Source organism: Seriola aureovittata, chromosome 5 (genome assembly GCF_021018895.1).
Source record: "Seriola aureovittata isolate HTS-2021-v1 ecotype China chromosome 5, ASM2101889v1, whole genome shotgun sequence".
In the NCBI taxonomy this organism is placed as follows: Eukaryota; Metazoa; Chordata; class Actinopteri; order Carangiformes; family Carangidae; genus Seriola; species Seriola aureovittata.
Window position 1 is genome coordinate 6,738,164 of NC_079368.1, and position 23,024 is coordinate 6,761,187.

At 43.7% G+C, this 23,024-nt stretch overlaps 1 protein-coding gene across 8 annotated transcripts in view; it reads right to left on the reverse strand.

Moving 5' to 3' along the window:
- The window catches only part of fbrsl1 (fibrosin-like 1), a 274,940-nt gene that overhangs the window by 77,407 nt on the left and 174,509 nt on the right, over positions 1–23,024 (reverse strand). For all 8 annotated transcript variants that reach the window (XM_056375520.1, XM_056375522.1, XM_056375521.1 and 5 more), the window contains one exon: positions 12,261–12,290. In XM_056375520.1, the coding sequence (XP_056231495.1) occupies positions 12,261–12,290 (30 nt within the window). The remainder of the gene's footprint in view (positions 1–12,260; positions 12,291–23,024) is intronic.

Here is a 23,024-nt window from a genome sequence, read left to right on the forward strand (position 1 = left end):
AAGGTAGGGGAAAAAAAATACAGGCACCCATTTTCGTGAGGCCATCACAACAGTGTTTTAGTCAACCAGCCTATAAGCTTAAATGGATTTTAAATTAGCAGTGAGAGCACTGAGAGCTAACAACATATCTCAGCTGAAAGGAGCCCACTCTATGGAGAGAAACGCATACGTGTGACATGTATGGATTTTGATAGACTCAAGATGGCTTTCACTGATCCCTTTTATTGAGACCATGAATTTTTCCCAGCTTTTGAATCAGGCCAATTCACATTTCAAGCAAATTCAATCTGAGCTCCAGATCAAAGTGGTGCACGAGACCAATTTATTGTAAGGTAATATTAACCGGGAGACACTTATTCAAAAGGTGACAATCTGATTTAACCAACATCACTGTAAATTACAGAAAAATATAATTATTGTGCCCTTTCCCTTAATGAATGACTTCTATCCAACACGTGCATTTCTAAAGCTTCAAGTTGGCACCTCTGAAAGGGAATTCATTACTGAACAAACCCTTGTCTTGCCACATCTTCTCTTGCAGGCCTAAAATGACCTCTTTTATTACACTGTAGTCTGGTGCAGATTACTATTCATGCAACTTGGGCTTGGTGGGCGATTCACAGTAAGTCCAACCGTTTCTCCCTTCTGGCCACTATTGCAGCCTGTTGCTAAATGCCAATGCCCAGATGACTATTTCAGCCTTGAACAGTACCCTGTGGATCTAGGTGGAAAGCACAACCAGTGTCTTGAATTAATAAGACCGGTCTCATTTTATCACTAGGAGAGTAAAGCTAATGAAATCATCCAGGAATTAAGTTATTTAAGGGCTAAACTCTGGTTCTTGGTGGACGGTAATGAGCATGCTTTGCGGGAACCCCCCCCTCCAACCTCATCAGTCTATGTTGAACCACTAAAATTGCTTTCATCCTGCCGGTCTTTAAAAAAAAAAAGGACAGAAGCAAGTCTTTCAAAGGACAAATACGGTGTGGGGGGTTCGGGGGAGCAAGGGTGAACTTAACAAGCAGGGATCTTACAGATTTAAAGGTACAGCTAAAAATTTATGGAGGCATGTTTGGACGAGGGCCACGGTGAACAGCTTGGCCAGCTGAGCAACATCACAGCGGGACGCCTAATAAGCCCTACGCAATTTTTCACCCCATATTTTATCAATAAAAAAGCAGTTTAAACAGCCTCCCTCTAACCGCAGCCGCTGCACTGCCTGCCATCTGGAGCCCTCTTTCATTTTATAATCCAACTGTCATTAAAATGCTTCTTGGCAGTTTACAGCTCGTTCCCCCTGTGCAGATGTGGAAGCGATCTTCAGACGGGGCCCTCTGATCAAAGTGTTTGCTGCTGTCAGACAGAACACTTACCACCCTCAGGCTACCTTCCAGTCCTATCCGGACTTAATGCCTCCTGTTATTTATTTATTTCCACACTTCTGTATTTATCAGGTGCACCACTCCCAGCAGAACTCGGGTCAGCTCCAGGAGCTGGCAGCCGTTGCCGTGAGGTTACAGAAGCAGGCTTGTGAGAGGGAGGTTGCAGGTTAGAAATGCCGTTTAGGTGCCATTAGGCAAAGCAAGTAACCTCGCTTAATTGACTGGTGGAGTTCACATGGGCTAACAGTAGATGGCTAAAAGGAGAGGATGACAAGAAAGCCAAGCCACTCGATCTGACCCTCCCGCACTGTAGTGGTATTATTTTTGGTGGCTGGATGCAACCGGGCTGAAAAGATTTTAACATCCAGAAACAATAACAGATTAAGATCAACTTTCAACTCTAAAGCAGTCATTTATTTCCAATGCTTGGCTAATTAGCACAAGAAAAAAGAAATTACTCAATCATACAAAGAAGTCACCTACATTGTATATTTATGCCCATTAGGAACTGGAGTATTATGTTTATAAATGTGCTCATTAGAGACATTTAGTCAAGACAATGCAACTAACATTTCTCTGTCTGCAGGATTTCACCAATGGACTACAAACACAACACTGTAAGACTGTACATGAATAAAATAGGGAACAATCACTTGGCATGCCAAAGCTGATGACAACAAATATTAAAAAATATTCAATAACAATGAATAAATATGAGCTTTGTAACCTAATAACATGAGTGTTCCTGGCAGCAGACACAAAGGTGATGGCAGTGGGTCAACCCGCTGGCACTGTCTCTGTATCATATCACGCTGCCACATTCACTGTGTGCACACGCATGACTTGCAGGCTGCCCAGCGACCCGCGGCCTCCTCACTGATGGCGGTGGCGCGGCGCGCATGGCGTTAATGCTCCGACCGGGTGTTGATTGAGCTCCCCTAAAGCCAGTGACGCATGTTGCCTTTGTTTGGCAGCCATCCCGGTGTAAGAACTGGGGCCATATTCCGCCTGTCAGTGCCATGTGTTCGCTCTCCTCAGAGCGCAGCGGCTGATGCCACTCAACCACCACCCCCCTACCTCCCACCCCCTGGCATCTCTGTGGGCACTCCAGGCCTAGCAGGTCTGCACTAATGAAGTCAAATTAATTTAATGGATGCCCATGCCGCCTGCGTCTGTAGTGCTTGGCAGGGGGACAGTTTTAATGCTTGTCTCTGTCTGTGCTTCCAAACCTCATACAAATCCAAAAGCTATACCTTTTCTGTGTGTCAAGCCGAACTGCAGGAGCATGTCAGCTTCGGTTGTGCCAATAATGCGCCCTGCATGACTCAGAATTGATCTTCAGTGCCCATAAAAACTAAAGTGGCAGGGAGAGTTCCACAGTTAACTTCGGAGAGAGGCCAGGTGTGTCCACTAATTAAAGCTCACAGAAAAGACGAAGGGAAAATAACTGGCAAATGAACATGAGTGACAGCCATCGTTAATACCTGCTTCCCGCTGCCCCCTGAGTCTAAAAATCCCCCCGTTAACTTTTATGGAGCACCCTTTGATACAATAATTATTTTTTTTTCCTGTAATCTTTCAAGCTCTGTACCTTTTCCCCTGGCTGGCGCAGATCAAAGCAGGCTGGTTTTGTGCATAAGGGACTGCAGAGGCTGGGGTTTCTGGCTTAATTGAAGGCAGCTGGCCCCTGTGTGTGTTTGGGCCTGATCTCAGTGTGCTCTCCAGGGTTCTCAGCTTTCCACATCACATACACATTCGCCCACGGAAAGTTCCCTCCAGAGCCCAAGTGACGCGAGGGCCTGCAAGGCTTGAGGTCTGGCAGTCGCCAGCCCATCCACAGGCATCCGAGTGTTTAGATTGACTTGGAGATGCTCAAGTGGTTAGCAAAAGAAGGATGGAGTATGTTTCTCTCAGTGGGTGGGAGACAGGCTTAGGCTCAGAGCTCACTTCCTGTATTGTCCATCATCACTATTATGAGCACTGCAGATGATCCATCCCATAAAGAAGCAAGCTTGTGAAACTGTGCTTCAGTAGGAAATTTTTAGTAAATGGAGACAAAATACAGAGCCTCACGAAATAACAATGGCCTATGACTTCATGATTAATGTGTGTTGATTTTCCTTATAAAATTTCTATAAAAAATATGACTAGCGTACTATTTTGCTGACTGGCCTCTTTGTCTGAGGAGGGAATTGAGGCTCTCTAAACATTCTTGTTGCAGCCACAGTGGACCTAAGCTCATTTACTGATGTATTCCTGGCCAAAGAGGAAGCAACGCTTCTTTGGGGAAACATTATCCACAATGGCAATGATTCCTAATAACAACAGGGAATTCTATATTTATCCCTGATTGCATATGCCATTTGTTGTGGAGGAAAAGCAAGTCTTCTTGCATTAGGATGTCTTGTGCAGACAAGCCAAGGCTGGGACAGACCTGAGTCTTGGTGCGCCAGCTCTAAACGCATACAAAGTCTGTCTTGCATTTCCAGCCAGAAGAAATGTGTAAGTAATTACTGTCCAACCATGTTTATTGAATAAAAACCCACTTAGGCATTATGTTTATGCACAATCAGAAACACTCAAATCTTACATCTTACACGTACACAAAAAACATTTGTCTTTTTTTTGCTCTTTCCACAGAACATCTGCACCCAATACGGAGTCAATTTTACTTTTATTACTCATGTGGAAAAATGTATATAGTGCTCGGATTGTTATTCAAACACAGGCCACTTGAAAAGCAATGAATGCTGTGCCATGCTGATTTGCAGCACAGTGGACTCACACTGAGCACGGGGTTAGCCAGTTTAGCTGCCTGTTTAACTTTGTGTCACTGCATGTCAACTGCACTGGGATTATTCCCTAGGCTATTTGTTATGTTTTACTTGATGTGCATTACCTGCTGTAAGAGTACATCATTCAAAACATATTACACATGAAGCGACTTCAGGTTAATTACAATAAGCAGGTTTCATGTTTAATATTATGTTTTTTAATCTAATTATTTTGGAAGGTAGGTTATGTATCCAATTAACATTACACAGTAAGCTTATACAATCTTCATATAAGAAATATTGATAAATGTAGTTTTTAAGAAAGCAGATAAATATTACTACAAATCTTTTGTTAACGGTAGTGCCATCAAAAAATATCAAGTCTGAAAATAATGAAATGTACTTGTGCAATCCTTTTCTGCAGTACGTTATTCTACAGTTACATGCAGTGCCAGTGAGATGTAATGTGGCACCACAGCTGGTGTAATACTTCACAACCTGTCTGGTTTGATATGGCATGCCACACTCTCTATCACTGTATCATTGAACTGGCGAGATCTCTAGCAGAAAATTGGGCAATCGAGCATTTCACCTGGCCGTTGCTGAAAACTCTCCTATTACAGAACCAAGGCTCTCAGGTGGGAAAAACAGTGTTTGAGCAAAACCACCTCTAAAAATGGATCTGGTCGAGGTGGAGGAAAAACACATACCAAAACCTGGTGTTCATCGAGGCAACAATAACTCCCTCAATAACAATGATCACGACCTGTTAAACATGGCTGAGTGGTGACAGGATTTTCTCAAAGAGTTAGCAGAGCACTGGTGTTTCAGAGACAGAAGGGTAGGGTGTGCGTTATGATTTTAACAGAACAAAGGGGCGACTATTTGTTCTATTAACAGTCTCTGCCAACACCAACAGCTTCACTGAGAGGAGGCAGTAAATGAAAGAAGATTACAGTCTTAGATGCCATGCTATGTTTTCACACCTCCTCTGTGCTGAGTGGCTGACATGGCTTTGTTTGCCACAACCCTTCTATTTTCATCTGCCACGCCAACATCAGTGCTAACCTTTAAGAAAGAATCTGGACCAGGCTCTTGGGTGCCACATCAATGACACCACGGCCATGTTGACTGTCCCTGCGTTGCTGTATGACATGCATTGCTAGTGACAAGCCGTCTTTGCTGATGTCAGTTGGCTGTGTCTGCTGGCTGGCCCTGCAGAAGCTCCAAGTCTTTCTCTGTCATCACGCCTCTTCTTCCCAACATGCACTGGGGCTTGGTTTCACCGCTGAGTATGCCCTTATACTCAATTCCCTCCAAGCTTGCACACAAACACACACGCATGCATCACGTACTGCTAAGACTAAGGGCGTCCTTCTTCACTTCAGACACAAATCCGAATGTGCTCCCTGATCACCACATACTTGTTTGGTAAATGTACAACAGATGAATCGCTTGACAACCACAAAAAAAAAAAAAAAAAGGGAAAAAAAATGTGCCTGCAGAGCACACATGATTTGGAGCTGACCAGAAATGAGAGCATGTTGCAAATAGCTCAGTATAAATTAAAGAGATAAATGTTTCCAGGTTCACTGTAATAGCTGGATGTGAGGAACATCATGAGACCACCTGATGGAAACATATGTTTATTTCTGCCTATTCCAGAAAGTTGGAAATCATCATCATTTTCTTCTAAAAGTTGATTATGGCAAAACTCTAATCTTAACCTTAACCCTTAAATTTACTGGAGGCCTTGTATCCATCAGCATTACCAAAATTAGGTGGGAATGGTTAATCTTGCAAGTTGTGTGACGTTTGTTCTTATTTTTCACCGCTTTTCTGTTTTGTTTTTCTTTCAGGCTTAGCCGGAAAGCGAAAACCGTAGTGAATAGAGGAAGTAACTGAGTAAGACAAAAAAGGAGGAGAGAAGGAGGGAGGGAGAGAGAAAGACAAAAGCAAGAGGAGAAAAATGACATCTACATATTAAGGCCTGTGTTGCCGGTGTCAGTTCTAATTTCACAGTGCCTGTGGGGAGCTGAATGCAACCAGTCAGCTCTGGTCTCATCTCGTTCCTCCTCCATTTTGAATCAGGGCCGGCGAATCCCAAGCTGGGGGGAAAGGAATATTACTGGCAAATTGGTTTTAGATTAAAGGAGGTGGCGAGGCATTCTGCTTTCTCAGCTCTTTCCCAGGTGCACTTAATCTAATTTCATTAAAGAGATGAGGACGGATGATCACTTGTGTCGAAACATTAAGCTGGTCCATTTTTCCCGTCCATAAAAAAATGTTAAGGTTGTCAGCGGCCTGGTGGGTGGCCTGTTTGTTATTGAATATGATGACTCTCAGAGACCAATCTGGATCTAGCAAAGCAGCAAGGGTTGGGGAGGGGTATGTAGGAGGAAGGGACATACCTACATGAATATATATGACTATTGCTTTTCTTATTTTCCAAGATGGCGTCAGAGGAGAGGAAGTAAATTCTGACTGGTAATGACAGACAGAGAGTAGGTAGTAAATAAAGAAAGTGTAAACAAGTGGATGAGACTCGAAGAAAAACAAAGAGGTGAGGGTAGTGGTGGTGTTAACAGATAGATTTAAATCCCCACAGCGTGCTTGTTTTCTTGTTGCGGGTGCACTACTAGCTTCACAGGGCATGGCATACCCCCCCCCCAACACATCAGCTGGGAGGATACCACTAGCTGACGAGCCATTACTGATAAGCCGGTAGAGACGCTCCGACGCAGTGATATGGCATTCATTCTGCACACAGCAGGAAGATAAGGGGGTAGAGGAGGAATTAATGTGTCAATCAGAGCCTGTGCGCTGCCCTGGTAGATGAGTACACCGGAGCCATAAAAGAGCTCATGGACAGGATGTGGTAATGGTCCTTGGAGACTCCCCCGGAGACAGATACACTTTCTGCTGAGTGACTGCTTGGCAAATAGGACCAAATAGAATTAGCCGACCTGGGTGTCCTCCGCTGTGGCTATGGTGATGCAGCGGTGGCCGTGGTAACGCACCTGACACGAGGCCGCTGCGTTAAGGGCTCCAGAGAACATAAACGGCTCGGGATAACGTTTTGCAGACAGACAGACAGTGACTGTATTATTTGCACAGGAGAAAGAATACAGAGGAAATTGGAGGAGCCAGCGAGGATGGCAAAGTGGGGCCTAATGGAGATAGGATGACACTTCAGGAGAGTGCATGAACAAACTGAGAAGGGATAAATCCCACTCTATGTATTTCACTGCCTCTCCAATGAAAGAAAATGACCGTCTTGACTTGGAGTATCTCAGACATGTCATAGGTTGACAGGATTGGCTGGTTGATAGATTGCACGAGGAACAGGGAGGGGTGGGAACTGATTCTCGACATTTATAGTAGTTGAAAAGACACTGAATAATACCTAGTGAAACTGAATGTACAAACAAAGCAAGTTCAAACTGTTTAATGTCAAGTCAAAGTTAAACCATTAAACTGACATTGGTCACAAGCCAAATAAAAATATCCAAGTGTATGTGAAATAACACATCTAATTCATATATAGTTCAAACACTGTCCGTGTGACGCCTTATCACAGATGTCACCACTACACAAGCAGAACCATTCATGTTTGTGAAGCACAGCTAACGTGTACTGGGGCTTTTAAGTACATTTGAATCAACTGACAGTCACACAGACACATGAAGTGGCTCAAAGTATTTCAATCACCACTTAAGAATAAATGGTGTTCCTAGTTCCATAGCATGGCCTCAAAGAGACTTGAATACACATAGTCTTTGTATTGCCAGGCGATTTATCCAACATGTGATTAGTCCCTTCTTGACCATCTAATTTAGCATGGCTAACAGATACACCAAGAGTAGCTTTAATAACAGAAAAGACAAAGAAAACATTCTTTTCCAGAAGGAATCCTTAATCATTCCTCCAGGGTGCAGATATAAGCAAGGCAAGGTCGAGGGTCTGATTTTTTATTTATTTTTTTTAATTCTTCATGTAATCTTGGACATCAGACGACATCAGGCCTCCCAAGAAGAAATGCCAGTGATGAGAACACAGTACCCAGATTCTGATTGCTTGTTTCTTCAAGGCTGCGCCAATCTACATAAAAATACCCCCTCATAGCAGCCTCACGCTGAACTGGGGGTGACCCGGCAGTCTCCGAAGAATTCAAGTCTGACATGTTCTGGAAACACATTACCACATGCTATCTCAAGCATTGCTTTGATGCAAGCTAGCTTCACAAGGTACACCAATCCAAACTGACTTTGCTCAAGCAGCATCTCGTCAGTTTTATTCAAATACAGTGTAACTGATTGCACCCCGGGGGCACACCTGGAAGCAATATTCTAATTAAGTTAATCTGTGAAATCCTGACAATGTGGGTGTTCAGGTGGCTGGTAATCTGATGTGAAAGGAGCCTTTGTTTTCATTGGAAAGATACGGGAGGAGCTGGCACCTGTTTCAGCAAAACGTTGCAGAAAATTATCGCTGTCGAGTTATCCTGAGTGCAGCCAATTACAAATGACAGTGTTTGTCTTCCTCCTCATGGAACCCAATTTTTACACCATCTCTTTTTTTCTACTTATGGTGATGGCCTGTCAGAGTATTTTTCCCCAGTGTTCTTCTTTTCTAGGCAATTTGATATGGATGATTCGCAACTCTCATCACCTTGATTATGATAATGTGTGTTCCTGAGGAAATGAAAAGGTCAGCGCTGCTCTAGCCTTTATCCAGATGTTCTTTTCTTCTTGCACTCTTGGCAAATACACCAGTATGTGTAACAGTGTATTTTCAAAGATTCCACAACAGTGAAACTTGTTTTGGAATTAGGCTGTCGCACAGTCCCGTTTCCTGTTGGCCACAAATGAAAGCTTTTCTTTGTTCAGTATCTCTGCTCCGGGGAATGGAGCACTACCATCATTATAACAATGGAAAATATTAATACTTACCTTTGGGCATCTATTCTTACTTCACTAATATGCTGTCAAATGGGCTGTTTGTTGATGGGTTGCTATGTGAAGTGTGGCACAGTTTCTGGCTCTATGTAATGATGTTGTTTTGAAAGGAATGTCATACATATTTGCCTCTTTGGTTCCTTTCATATAATATTTCATCATGTAGCTTTAAAGGAGTTGAAGTCTGCTCTGATTTTACACTCAATGTCCATGCGTGCATTGAGGTCCTTGTGTTCCAGTGTCACTGCTACATATTGCCACACTGCCACATACTGATTCAAGGATAGCAGCATGTTAGCAGGAATATTTGGGGATATATTTTTTCTCTGTTAATGGTATTACACGTATTACGAAAACAGATCCTGTCCTGATCCATGTCTGAGACATCTGTATTCATTCATTCTTAAGTGACCTTTTAGCCCCAGGCCCCGCCATCCACAAAAAAAAAAAAAAAACAAGTTCAAGACCAAGCTTCAGAACCTTAGAACTGAGAATGGAAACTAAGAACTGAGAGCAAAGCTTGAGGAGACATGAAAAAGCAGGTAAAGGATCTAAGAGTGAAAATCAGTAGTTTTACACACTGAAGCCAAGGACACAGATTACATTACTGCAGCCTTGGTTACAGCATTCTTGTCAGTAACTATGTTTTTCATTTGCACTATTATTTTGTTGCCTATGGTTTGGGATTCACATTAATGGTTTAGATATCATGTCTACAGAATAATAAATTGTTTACTTACAGTCCACTGAGTAGGTTTTATCACAGTGTCAGTGCATATTAATGTGTAATAAAAGTGACATTAGTAACATGACCTTAGTATGTTTCATACATTGCATTCTGCATTAACTCAGAACACAGATTGTGTTTCACTAGCTGAAACGCACACACACACATGAGAAGAGACAAGGCTGAAAAGACATTTGGCTCTTGACAGTGGACTGTGTAACAATTGGTACAAAATTCAACAAACAGCTGAAAACTTGGCAGCAGTGTCTAATAGTCCACCATGTCTTGAACTGTATCCCAGTCCACCTAAACTGCCTAATATAACTGCTGCCAAACGCCAAATATGGAGCTGTTTTACTGAACAGACAGAGGCTGACAGCTTACCAACAACATAGCAACGCTGCTGAATTTCTACAAAACCACCAAAGCATTGCTTGTTTTGTTTCTCGTGTTTCTTTTACTAGTGCTGTTTAGTATTGTAGTATCAAGCTTTTAGATATTAAACGTCAAAATGTGTGACACTATATAGAACTGTTACAAGTCTCAAGCAACTGATAAACCAGGAGGGAAAACAAAGCCCTGAAAGGGAAACACTCGAAGAGCTTCCCTACTTCCCTCTCTACCCCCCACAGTGATACCAGGGAGCCGTATGGAGACTGACAGGCCTGCTACGTCTCTCTGTCGTGTCAACTAGCTAGCGCCCTCGGTTTCTTCTCGCTTCAATGAAGAGATAAAAGCCTATTGACTTGCCAGGCTACAGTTAATGCAAATTGGGCCTGCTATCAATGTATTATTTATAGGGAGAGCTGCAGACATTTCCACAGAACTGGGAGCTAAGCTTACAGGAGATTAGGCATGCTATCTCATTCATTTACCAGGGAGTAATTGCTAAACTGTGGAGGAATTAGGATGCGTGAGGTTCCCCAAAGGCGTTTCATCTTGTAACCAGGTGGCTGCCATCAGCCAACCACCTCCAAGTCTGTGATAAACAAACACGCAGACGTGCAACTACATCTGTCAAACTGTCAAACTGTTAACACTTGATGACATCACTCTGAAACCAGTGTTATGCTTTTTAAAGCGCGCCAAGTTGCTGGTGCAACCTACAGTTGTCCACTGACAACACATTTACATTTAGTCACTGCCAGTAAAACTAAGAAATACTTTCAAAGAAAACCTCAGGTTAGAACCAAAACCCCTTCTGATCATCATAGGTATATCTGATGACCTAAATAAGTTAAGCAATATGCAACAGTGTTTCCTATCTCACAGTCTCATTATTGCAAAGAAAGTTGCTTCTTTTGCACTGGAAAACAAAAAGAGGTCCCTAATATTAAGATGTAGTTTAGTGACCTCACAAATGCACTTCATTTAGAAAGAATAAGGGACACCCTTTTGGACAAGCTTCAGTATTTCGACAGGATTTGGGCACCCTTCATTCACTTCCTTTCACATACAGTATAAATTAGTTGGGCTTTCTCATCCTACTTAAACAAAGAACAAACGATGAGCTGGGTGGGACAGGTGGGGGGGTGGGATGTGGGCTATTTTGTCTCGGTCTGTTTTTCCTTCTCTTGTTGTCTTGATATGTTTTGTGTTTTCTCTTTTATACATATGTTCAAGAGAATGAAGCATGATGTCATCTGATTGTGTACATATCTGTATACTCATGTAGATGTCTGTATACCCTTGTGTTTAATTTATATCATCATGCTTGAATAAAAATGATCTTGAGAAAAGAAAACCTCAGGTGATGCCCGGTTACTTCAGCTAGGCAAAAATGGAAAATGCACAAGTGAGCAGCTGTGATTTCTGGGTGCCATCTTTGATTAGCTTATGGCTGTTAAACCGGGTTTGGAAACACAGTCTAATTCACTTTGTTAAACAAATCGCTGTCTTTTTGAGAAAAGCAGGAATGTATTTCTGTGACTGAAACATCATCAGCATCGCAAAACTCTCAAATCTTAAACTGTAATGAATACACAAGATGCACAAACTGGAGCTATGATATTGCTATCTATTATATGAGAGAAACAAGCAGACAGAGGTGACTTGTGTCATGCAATAAGATTAAATACACACAACTGAAGCTTGTGCTATGATCAAGGTGAGAAGGTATGTTTAAGACATATTCAGGCGTAACGTGCTCCAACAATAATAGATGCCATAATGTCAAAACAGAAAACTAGCACTGTAAAACAGCTTCTGCCTGTACCACATTTTCCTTGTCACTTTCTTTCCGCGTAAGATGCAAATGATCAACGGTGGTGGGACCGGCAGAGGGTCTTTTACCCCTCGTCTTTTTTCTGCTAACAACACACTATGACTGACTCCCTCCTTTAGTCGAGAGCTCAAATTTGTTATTCACAACTCTCAGCCACTTCATGTGGTGGGTGAATAAACAGAAAAACAGTCTTACCTTGTCGTCAATGTCACTCTCGCTGTCACACTGTAACAGAAAAGAGACAGACACAGGAAATATTAGGAATTATTCATTTGGCTCCCTCCAGTAGCTCATAATCAGTGCAGATGTTATTTTTGTGTGCAACCTCTCATTCACTGACAGCTTTCAGTGCAAACGGCGGAGGATGAAGAGGGAAAGTAGAGAGTGGTAGTCTAAGAGAGTTTTTCAAGTTTCAAAAGCAGCACAGCCGCACAGCCGCACAGAATGCCATTCTGGTCTTTCTGTTGTAAATTCAATGCTGTAAATTTACAAAAGATGAAAAACCGAATAATACTATACACTGGGTTCTATTATGAAGAGCCTGTTCAATGACTCTGTATTCAGCTGCGGCTTGTCATTTAGCCTTTTAAGTGTGCTTTAAAATTGGATGATAGTATCTCAAGGACACAGAGAGCTTAGGCTCTTTGAATACTCGAACACAGTGCCTATTAAATGTGGTATTTCAAATTCGCCTTGTGACAAACCAGTATTTAATTTGTATGTCAGACTTCTACGGGGATAAAGGAACTAAATAACAAGAGAGGTTGTATTCTGAAATATGCCTTGTCTGGCACGGTCAAAGGCTAAATCACCTTCTATTCAGTTCAGAAGTGAAACGGTTTTTCTTTAACACTTCAAATTTCACAAGTCATTTCACCATTAAAATACACAGTGATCAGGCTCAAATATTTTGAGAGGAGGCACAACTTTAAAAAAACAAGAAAAACAGAAAAAAAAAGTCAGACCTTGTAACTGACAAACAGATGATGAGAATACTGCAGATACCAAGGGCCAGAGCCTTTCATTCCTCACACATTCATAGACAGAAATTTCTTTTTAGCAAATAATGAAAAATATGATTAGACTCAAACACATACTGGGATGTATATTCACCTGTAGTCTGAAAGAATGTGTGAAGTTAGTGTAAAGTCAATAACCCTGTTTGATTTTTTTTTATCTTTTACTTGGCACGTCCCATCTTGTCCTTGTGGAAACAGGAGTGGTCGAGTTCCAGGCCAGTCCCACTGGACCTCCCAGCAGGATGCATGAGGAGCAGAGCAATTCAAGCGAAGAGCCACATAGAGAGGGAGAGGGCCCCCAGTGAAAAACTGCCTTCAATCTGTCAATTAAGTCCCTGTGGCAACATATTTAAGTGGACCCTCTTTATTTTGTTTGACTCTCTTTCAGAGCTGGGCACAATGAGGAGGGAGCTGGGTCAATGGAGCCACAGTGGCCCTTTGTTGCAAGTGCGGTGGGTCCAAATGTATAATTAAGTAACGAGAGTAATCAGTACAAGGGCTCAGTGGCCAAGATCTCTCAGGAGAGGGGGGGGTCAGTGCCCCGTGATTCAGCCTACTCTGCAAAGACAAGAGATACAGCAGGACTCCTTGCTGGAAAAAAAAACTTTAAGTGAAAAGCGTTGTGACATGACCCCTTAGGAGGGTTTATTGTTGTGTTTGCATCTCTATCTGCAGAATAATGACTCCAAGAAATGTCTGAGCCCCCACTGTTCATGCTGAAGCATTCTCACAAAAGACAAAGAACAAGCACATACACCTGTCGCAAGACAAATACAGTAAAATTATATGTTCAATATGAGGCTTTCTACCGGCTGAAGAGATTGCTGTTTATGATTCAGGAGGCTGTCAGTGAGCATCAAGAAAAGTAGTGTGAAAGCAAAGGAAGGGTCCATCATAATAGTGTAGAAAAATATCTCTGTGAGAAAATGGTATTGCTGTTATTGTATTGTGCTTGTGTGAATATGTGTTGAATGTGTGGTTGTGTAAGAAAACATTAGAAATGCCATAGAAAAATATGTTAATGTGTTTTCTTTGTTCCCCATTTATTAAAAAATCTTGAATACTTGCTAAAAAAATGAAGGAAATGGTTCATAATAGGTAATGAGCAATAATAACAAAATGAGAAGGTAAAACTCTCCAGTATTGAGCTGTACACACACCCACATGTACTTGGAATGGAAAATTAGAAATATTCTACACAACATCTTTTCTCCTGGGAAATGTTTGCAAACCCTAATTTCATGGCTTTCGCTTGTCAAAAGACCTTCATTACAGAGTGCAGGGCATTAAGAAGAGAAAGTGGCTTAGGCTTCTTGTCAATCACGTCCCCATTCAGACTGCAGATTCTGGACAAATTAATTGTAAGCCATTTCTATACTGCTTGTTAGGGCACGTCACAACCTGTAATCACCATCCATTTGTTCCCTTACCACTCTTACCAGCATTTTATCTGAAAAAAATCACATTCAAAATAACGTTTCTGGACGCATCTAAAAAAAAAAAAAAAAAGAAAAGAAACGAAGATTGATCTAATCTCCAACTTCGCCCTACCCCGAGGAAGCTGGTGTAAATGTATTCTTAGCATGCAGCTGAACGGATGACTTCCATCTCACAGCAGTTGTGAGCTCCTCTCTATTACTGGGGACGAGTTTAAACCCTAGGTGATGGAGATGAACAACTGGCTCAGTCTATTCCCTGGGTGCACGCTTGGCCTTGTTGTTGTAGCAGTAGCCATGACACAAGAGATGAGGCCTCACAAGGCTGGAGCTGGCGAGGAGGAAAAATAATATCAAAAGAGCACAGCATGGTGCTTATCCTTTTACAAGAAGCATGCACTGCAGCAGAGCATAAAGAGGAATACTAGCTACGGCTCAGACAGACACAGAGAGAGACACGGCACAGCAGGGGAGAGAGAGGCAGGTGGGAAAGGGGGAACAAAACACCAGTAAGACCAGGCAGGGGGGATGCTATAGAGATGAAGGGATGGACAGATGGAAGTAGTGTTAGAGCAGGTTTGTCAGTACTGTATGTGATTGCCCTGCTGGGCTATTACACTTGGTTGAGTCAAAGAAAGGAATTCAGTGAACGTATGAAAGTACAAGATTGGCTCATGTTTGTGAGCGCGTGGGTGTGAGAAGAGGACCACGTCATTTAGCACCCTATGCTTTTTTCGAATATCTACACCGGGGAAAAAATTTTCAGCAAGCCTATACAAGAAAACCAAATGGTGAAAATGCAAAACCACAACCCCAAACAGAAACCTCCCTAAACAGCATGTCTGGTGGTCAGAGGGGACATTGTTAAAATCGGAGAGATATGCTGCTCACTAAGCTGCCTGACAGCAGCCAAGCCCCTTGTGGTTTGTGTCTCTCATAGATGTTCACAAACCAAAAAAAAAAAAAAAAAAAAGAAAAAAAGAAAAAAAAAAGAAAACTGCCTGGCTCTTCAGAGGCAGGGAGCAAGCAGCAACATCTGCACCTGGCAACCGCCAGCTACGAAGGGTAACAGGGGACCAGCTTCAGCGAATGGCTCCACAACCCTCCCTCCCAGCTCCCCACCTTCTCTCCAGCCCCTCCTCCCTGCAGCCAGCACATCAGACGGATAAGTTTGACATTTACACAGCTTTCAACACTTCAGAGACAGGAGATTTATTCCGCCAGCGGCCCTCGCTGGAGCCAGGCCTCGACCTGGGCTGGCCCCCATGACGACCCTGTAGCTCAGCCCTGAAATGAGGCAGAGCTGAGGAGAGAAGAGCAAGAGGGAAAAAACAGTGAGAGGCAGGGATGGATGTCTCGATTCTCCTGGACATTTTCTCTGGCAGATTCCGATAGACGTGCAAGGGGAAGACAATAAGCGTTGCGCATCCCGGAGCACATTAAAACGACTGGCCAAATTAATCACACAGTTCCACTTGTCACACTCGGAGGACAGTCTGCCATGAATTCTGCCTCAGAGATAGAGAGAGGAACAGAGGAGGAACTTGCCCGGCTATGCAAACGCTGGCATGGTGTCAACGACTGTCTGTCTGAATACTGATCGCAGCCCTGCACTTGCTGCAAGAAAAAAAAGGGCAAAACAAGAGCTGCCAGAGCTGCTGGCATGTAAGTGTCACTGTCATTCCTTCTCAAAATAAATAAAGCAACAAATAAAATGAATAAAAGCAAAAAAAGAGAATATGTATGTATGTATATATATTATATATATATATATATATATATATATATATATATGTATATATATTAAAAGTATTTGTGTTTTGAGAATGCATTTTGTGATGTAACCTTGACTGAAAGAAAGGTTTGTCGCCACTGGAATGTGGTAAAGTATCTAACGACTTCAGGTGGTGACAGTAGTTTCTAACTTTCTTCCAGTTTCTACCAGTTTGCTATATGAACATTCAGTCTTAATTCCTGAAAAAATATTTACATTGCTTTGCATCACTGACTGAATTACTTACATCAAAAACATGATAAGTGAGAAGGAAATAAACTGCATGCATACATTGGAGAAGGTCCAAATGACTGACTGAACAGTGAGACAGCAGCTGCTTCACTTAATCCCTTGTCCAAGTGAATAACATGACAAACACATAATGCAAAAACTCCATATTGAGGGAGGAAGAAATGGCTTCAATTCAGAAGACATCTCTCCAGGGACATAGACTGAGATACCCCTGATTGTAAGGGAGAAAGCACTGACAAACCCAGATCTCCTATAGTGAGAGCACACAGAGGGGGTAATGGTCCATTTAGATAGTCGAGGACCAAAGCAGTGTTGGATACTAGTGGAACAACACCAATTTCCTCCCGCAATTTCCCTCCTGCAGAGGCTGGGATGAGGTGTGGGGACGTAGACGCCGTGGCCACTCTGATAGGGCGTGGAAGCAGAGCCTCAGGTCCGCCGGAGGACCTCCTGCCGGGCCTGAAACATCAGCAGGATATCTGAAGGTCTCTTTGGCCTCATGGCGAAGGGTGAAACCTTACTTCAACCCAGCTTTCATAATTTATCAATGGGATGTTTTGTTGCATGCTCTAATGTTCTCAGCCTCTCTGAACAAACTTAGAAAGTCATTTGTGTGTACGTATGTGTTTACATGTGTTGTGAGTTGGAATTGAAATAGTCATATAAAGAAATAAATGTGCACCTACATGGGGCAGAAAAAAAGGTTTGGGAATTGGAGTGGTGGTGCTGTATTAATATTAGGGTTTACATGGCTCACATAGCAGCACTGCATATGACTCTCTTAACCAGAGAGAGAGAGAAAAAAAGTGATTGCTCTTGACCCCACTAGCTGTATCAGAAAGCACCACCTAGCAAAGTGATTTGATCACAGGATCAAATCTATACAGCCATTTGACCCTTGACCTCCCCAGCAGGCAGCATGGGAAGTCAGCTGATTACCCTGGGTCAGCCTAGGAGCTCAGGATTAGGAAAGTATTGATCTCAGTGAAGATGTAGGCTCCAGAGGGAATGAGATTGAGAGAAAAAGCTCTGCCGGGTAGAAATGATATCGACCAGTAGAAGAGGTCTAGACAGGCTCGCACGTAAAACCATATTTGAGCTTGGGACCTAGGAGGCTGTGCAAACAGAGAGACGGCTTCAGCAAAAGCTCCTTTCACAGAGGCCCATTGAAAGAGGCCAGAGAGAGAATGAGAGTGAGGGACGATTGAAGAAGACAAGCTAAGAGAAATGCTCTTTGCATTAGCCAGACACAGAGGCCTCTGGTTCAGGGCTGACACAGTTAAGGGAAGAGTCAGCGGGGGCCATGTAAATCAAGCCGGGGTGAGGAAAGATATAGTCCTGACCTGAGGCCAAACTAAGCAGACTTTAACATTACCCAGAGTCCATGTAAACAGCACTGAGTCCTGGCAGTGCTCTGTTTCACTTCCATGCAAAGTATGTGGTTAGGTCGAGGAGGAAGAAGGGGAGGAGGTCCACGGACAGATTGATGGTGATAGTGGTGGGGGTGAACTTGAAGAGCTGTCCCCCTTCTTCATTAAATCAAAGGACTGCCTTGTCACTTCCAACAAGAAATCCCTCAACCTTTGCTTTCAGAGCCGGCTGGGCTGCTGGTGTGATCTTTGGAGTAGTTTGGCGAGGGAAAAACAGACAGTAATGGCAGATGTACGAGGGAAGAGGGAGCATTTATTCAGCTCAGAGAGAAAGAAGAAAACTGACAGAAACCTGAAGGGACAGGGAATACACAACTGTGTTATGAATACAATCATGGAAAAAATGGGGACATAGGTAAGAAAGAATGAGAGAAAAAAACCCCACTGATTTATGTTTTTTTTGTTTGCACCTCGTCTTTCATAAAGCTCCCTTCGGCTTGGTCTTGTCTCTGCTGACTGTGTGACTGCAGCTAGCTGGCTATCTTGCCTTCAGAGGTGAACGCACACACATGCACACGCACGCACACACATGCACACGCACGCACGCACGCACGCACGCACGCACGCACACGCACGCACGCACGCACGCACACACACACACACACACACACACACACACACACACACACACAACCCTCAGCACCTCCCAGTGTTTTGACATGGCCCCGGGCCCGGTTCAGCTGAGCTGCAGCAGCAGACACTGGGCATTGGAAATTTAAGTCGGGGCGTAGGAGAAATTAGGCGAGGAGGCAAGGAAATGGGATGTTGACTTGAAGTGGCCCCGGGGGCAGCTGAGAGTCTCCCTGTGCAGCTCCGCTGGCTGCCTGACAGTTTGATGGAGCGAGTGGAGGCTTCCCCGCGGCCCGAGCCGCCGTCTCTAACACTGATGTAGCTCAGTGAGGAACAGATTGAGCCTCCAGGCATCGCTCTGTACTGCTACTCCCCTCCTCTCTCGCTCTTTCTCACTCTCTGTACTGCTGCTACTAGCTCTGTCTCACTCTCACTAATCCTGTCAAGCCAACACACAGAGACATGTACACACAGCACATATGCATGCATATACATGCTATACACGTTCACACAAAATCTCATACTGTATGCACACATACAGACACGTAGATACACAGAAATAACAGCAACACCCACAGAGAGCTTGGCTCCCTCCTTCCTTCTCTTCCCAGCGACAGTAATGTGATGAGCACTACAGATGCTGTTTACTGAGCTCTGGCCGACGCACGGGGGAAGGAGGAGGAGAGGGAGGGTGGGATGGAAGACGAGGCAGAAGGAGGTAGAGTCAGGGGGCTGGCAGGCCACAGCCATAATGAAAAGAATCTGGCGGCGGCCCACTGTGTGCTGGTCATGAGAAGCATGTGCTGCCGGGGGGCTCTACTGCTAATTTCAGGGGGCAGCCAAGCGTTTCACGCTAGACTTGTCATCGGGCCAGAGGGGGCATTCATACTGGGTGACAGCAATTGCAAGAGGGCGGGTAGGGGGTTTGGGGAGGGGGAGCAAAGTGAGAGGGAGGAAAGCTTCAGCTCCCTTCCCCCTCCCTGTACCTCCTGTCCCCCCTCTGCAATGATCAAACGTTATTGTAGGCAGGGTACAGAATTACAAATGAGTGTCCTGTGGCAACGGCTGGAACTGGATGCAACTGCTCTTTCCGCTCTGCTCTCTCCTCAGGTGGCCATAAGGGCAGCACCTCATCCTCCAACCCCTGCTGTCCAACAGGATTTAATACTTGCATTTTCCTAGTTAACATGACAATAATAATCTGCTACAGAAGCAGGCTGTTTATAAGCCCACACACTCAGACACACAGATACTGCTCGTGCATTTTTCTTTGCCCCACCTTGGGGTGGGCAATATGGATAAAATCTAAAATAAAAGTCTCTTTCTATCATAGTAAATTTTATTCTATATTAAAAATATTAAGAATATTTTGTAAATCTATGATGGCCGATAAACTCTGATTGTCTAATGGTATATATGACCATATCACCTAACCCTAGTTCCACCATGTCCTTGGTTTCTAGCATCTTCACAGGACTGGCAGTCAGTAAAAGGTGAAATGACTGACGGTCACATCTTTAATCAGTGCCATCAACTGGCCTGAGGATTTGATGTGCACTCGGGGTTTATCTCTCAACTCAGCAAGATAAAATGAGCACAGAGTCACTGGAAATCCTTAGAGTTGAGACGAGAGAGAGAGAGAAAAAAAAAAACAGATGGAAAGAACACCCTGTCAGCCCGACCCCTAGATTGTGGATCCAACGAAATGAGAGAGAGTGAGGGAGGTAGAGAGAAGTGGGGGGGGGGGGGGGGGGGGCTACAGAGGAGTTGATGCTAACAGCTGGCTGCCTTCCCCTTAAAAAAAGAAGCGACTGGCTCTAGTCTGGCAGCCAGGAGAGGGAAGCAAGGGATGAGCAGGGATGAAAGCAGGAGTGTGAGATATGAAGTCAAGTGATGAAAGTTGGGTGGCTGATGGAAGATGAGTGGATGTGGGATGGGGTAGGGGGGATTAACCAGCTTGCAACGAGAAACTTCTGTTCATTGCCTCTGAAACAAGCCGTCACACAAGAGAGAAAGGAAGGGATGGGAAACAGAGGAGGAGAGACAGAGAGCAATGTAGAGTGAAGGAGGAGAGAGGAAGGGAGGAGGCAAGCCACATTGCACATCTTCAGGCTGTGAATAATTTAGAGGAGCACTGGGGAGACGAGACGAAGATGAACACAAAACACTGGCAGCGTTTGACCTAGAGCTGCAGCTACATCAGTGCACATCACAGAGCGGAGAGCTTTCTCTCGCTCTGCCTCTTCCTCCCTCCCTCTTTCTCTCTTTTCTCTCTTTTGCTCTTCATCTGCCTCCCTCTGTGTCAGGGAGGAAACAGCTGTACGCTATTCTTGTTTCGCCTCACATTCTATGAAACTCAACAGAATGGCTGACAACTCCGTTTCATAAGGATCTCTCTTTCTCCCTGCCTGCTCTGGGCACATCAGAAGAGTCGGAAGAGCCTTATGCAAAATGGATGCCTGTAAATTCAGGCTATATGGGGCAGTAAAGGCAGATACATGTGTGTCTGCAGATCCCCTGACACAAACAGGACTAATGACAACATCACATCATATGAGAAGGAACGTCTACACAAATTCATGGGATGGAAGCATCAGCTTTAAATTTGATTTCAGCCACCTTGCTGCCGCTGATTTCTGTAATCATTAGTGTCAGCTTTGACACTCCACTAGTGTTGAAACAATTAGTTTTAATTTTAAATTAATCTTAACCAAGCAAAATGCATTATATTAACTTCCAGCCTTTTAAATGTGAGGAGACAATAATAAAGACATTATTAAGTAATGAAATTAATCAATAGTTGCACGTACTTTGCAAAAAATAATTGTTACCCAAACATTGTGCCCATTGCATTTTTAAGAGCTTAAAATTACTGACGAGATATAAATGATTCACTTCATTAATCCTATTTTAATTAATATATAACTAATGCAATATTTACCCCCCATAATATGACACTTTCAGTCAATCATTTCTTGCAGAATGGTTATATCAACACAGTCGATGTCATAAGACACGATGCAGTGTTAGTGAGGGACAGTGCGGTGAGCAACCGAGCAGTGGAAACTATGGACAGCAGCAGTAAATAACAGCTGCCCCGTGATTAGGCACCGAAGAGGTTAAACAGAGCTCGTTCACACCGCCTTTGTCAAGGTGCCATGAATCACCTCACCTGCTGAAGTGTGTGTCTTTGTGTGTGTCTGTGATGAAAGGACCACGGGGCATCTGTGGAGGGAGTGTCAGTTGGGCGGACAGAGGGCAGTCTGATCAACCCAGGAGGGAGGGGCCATTTATTACAGTAATTAAGGAACCGTGGGGGTAGAATGTGAACACATACTGAGTTGATCACAGAGAAAAGCTTTTTCTGGTAGAAGTGATAGTATGATGAGAGTGGATACTTTGTAAATAAATCACGACTAAAGATGGCAACTAAACAAAACATGAGGTAACTCGGTTTCCTCTCTTTATTTTCTCGCCCCCCTCCTTCCCTCCAACACCCTCTCACTCCCTCTCTCGCTGTCTCCTGCTTGGTCTGTGTGGCTGATATTAATGGGACGTCCCTTGTTTGTAAATGTGCCAAGTTGTGTGCACCACTGCAGGCTGTCTATTATAGCAGGCCTCTGGGGCAGCTTTTCCATATGGCGTCACATATGGCACTCAGCAGCATCAATTAATGTTGTTATAATACTGATTTTTATGAGCTAGGGTTTCACTCCTTTCCTCTCCTCTCTACCCCTGCAACCCCTCCCTTCCTCCCCACACTGTCACTGATACTTTGATTCTTCAAACGGCCTCTCTTCGATTCCTCAAACCTTCGACATCCTGGCTTCTCAACAGTTGAGGATCTAAAAAGTTTTCCACGCCAAATTCTTAAAGCTCCCACCAGCTCCACTGAATCCCACTCAAAGACCGTGAAAATGACTGTGTTCCTGCTATACAGCACAAGAAGGGTAACGCTATTGCCAGTGTGTCAGAATCTTTGCATCTTCTATGAAGCTGAGAGACTTAGATCAATGAAGTATGAAAGAACATGAGCGTGACAAAGATAGCTATTACACAGATCGAAAACTGTGTTAGATAATATCACATATCTGCAACCAAACACCACGTTTACAGCACCTATTGTAGTTTTGGTCACATTAGGCCGGCATCAGGGCCTATTAGTGTGTTAAATTAGGCCTGTGTTTATGCACAAAACAATAGGCAGATGGATCTAAGAACAGAATCTGAGGGGCCTTTTTGTTCCCTGGTGCCTTTGGTGGTGGATCTGACAGGAAGGGAACAAGAGCGTAGCAAAAAGCCGCGCTTAAAAAGCTCCCAGCCACACCAGCCTTGTCAGCGTTGCCACAATTAGAGACTAGATCACTGGCGCTTCCCAGCGAGAAACATCTCACCACCACTCCTCAATGGAACTCTTTCGTTTGAGGAACACACTCAAAGCGGGGTTTTAAAACGTTTCGGATGGCTAATCACTCTCA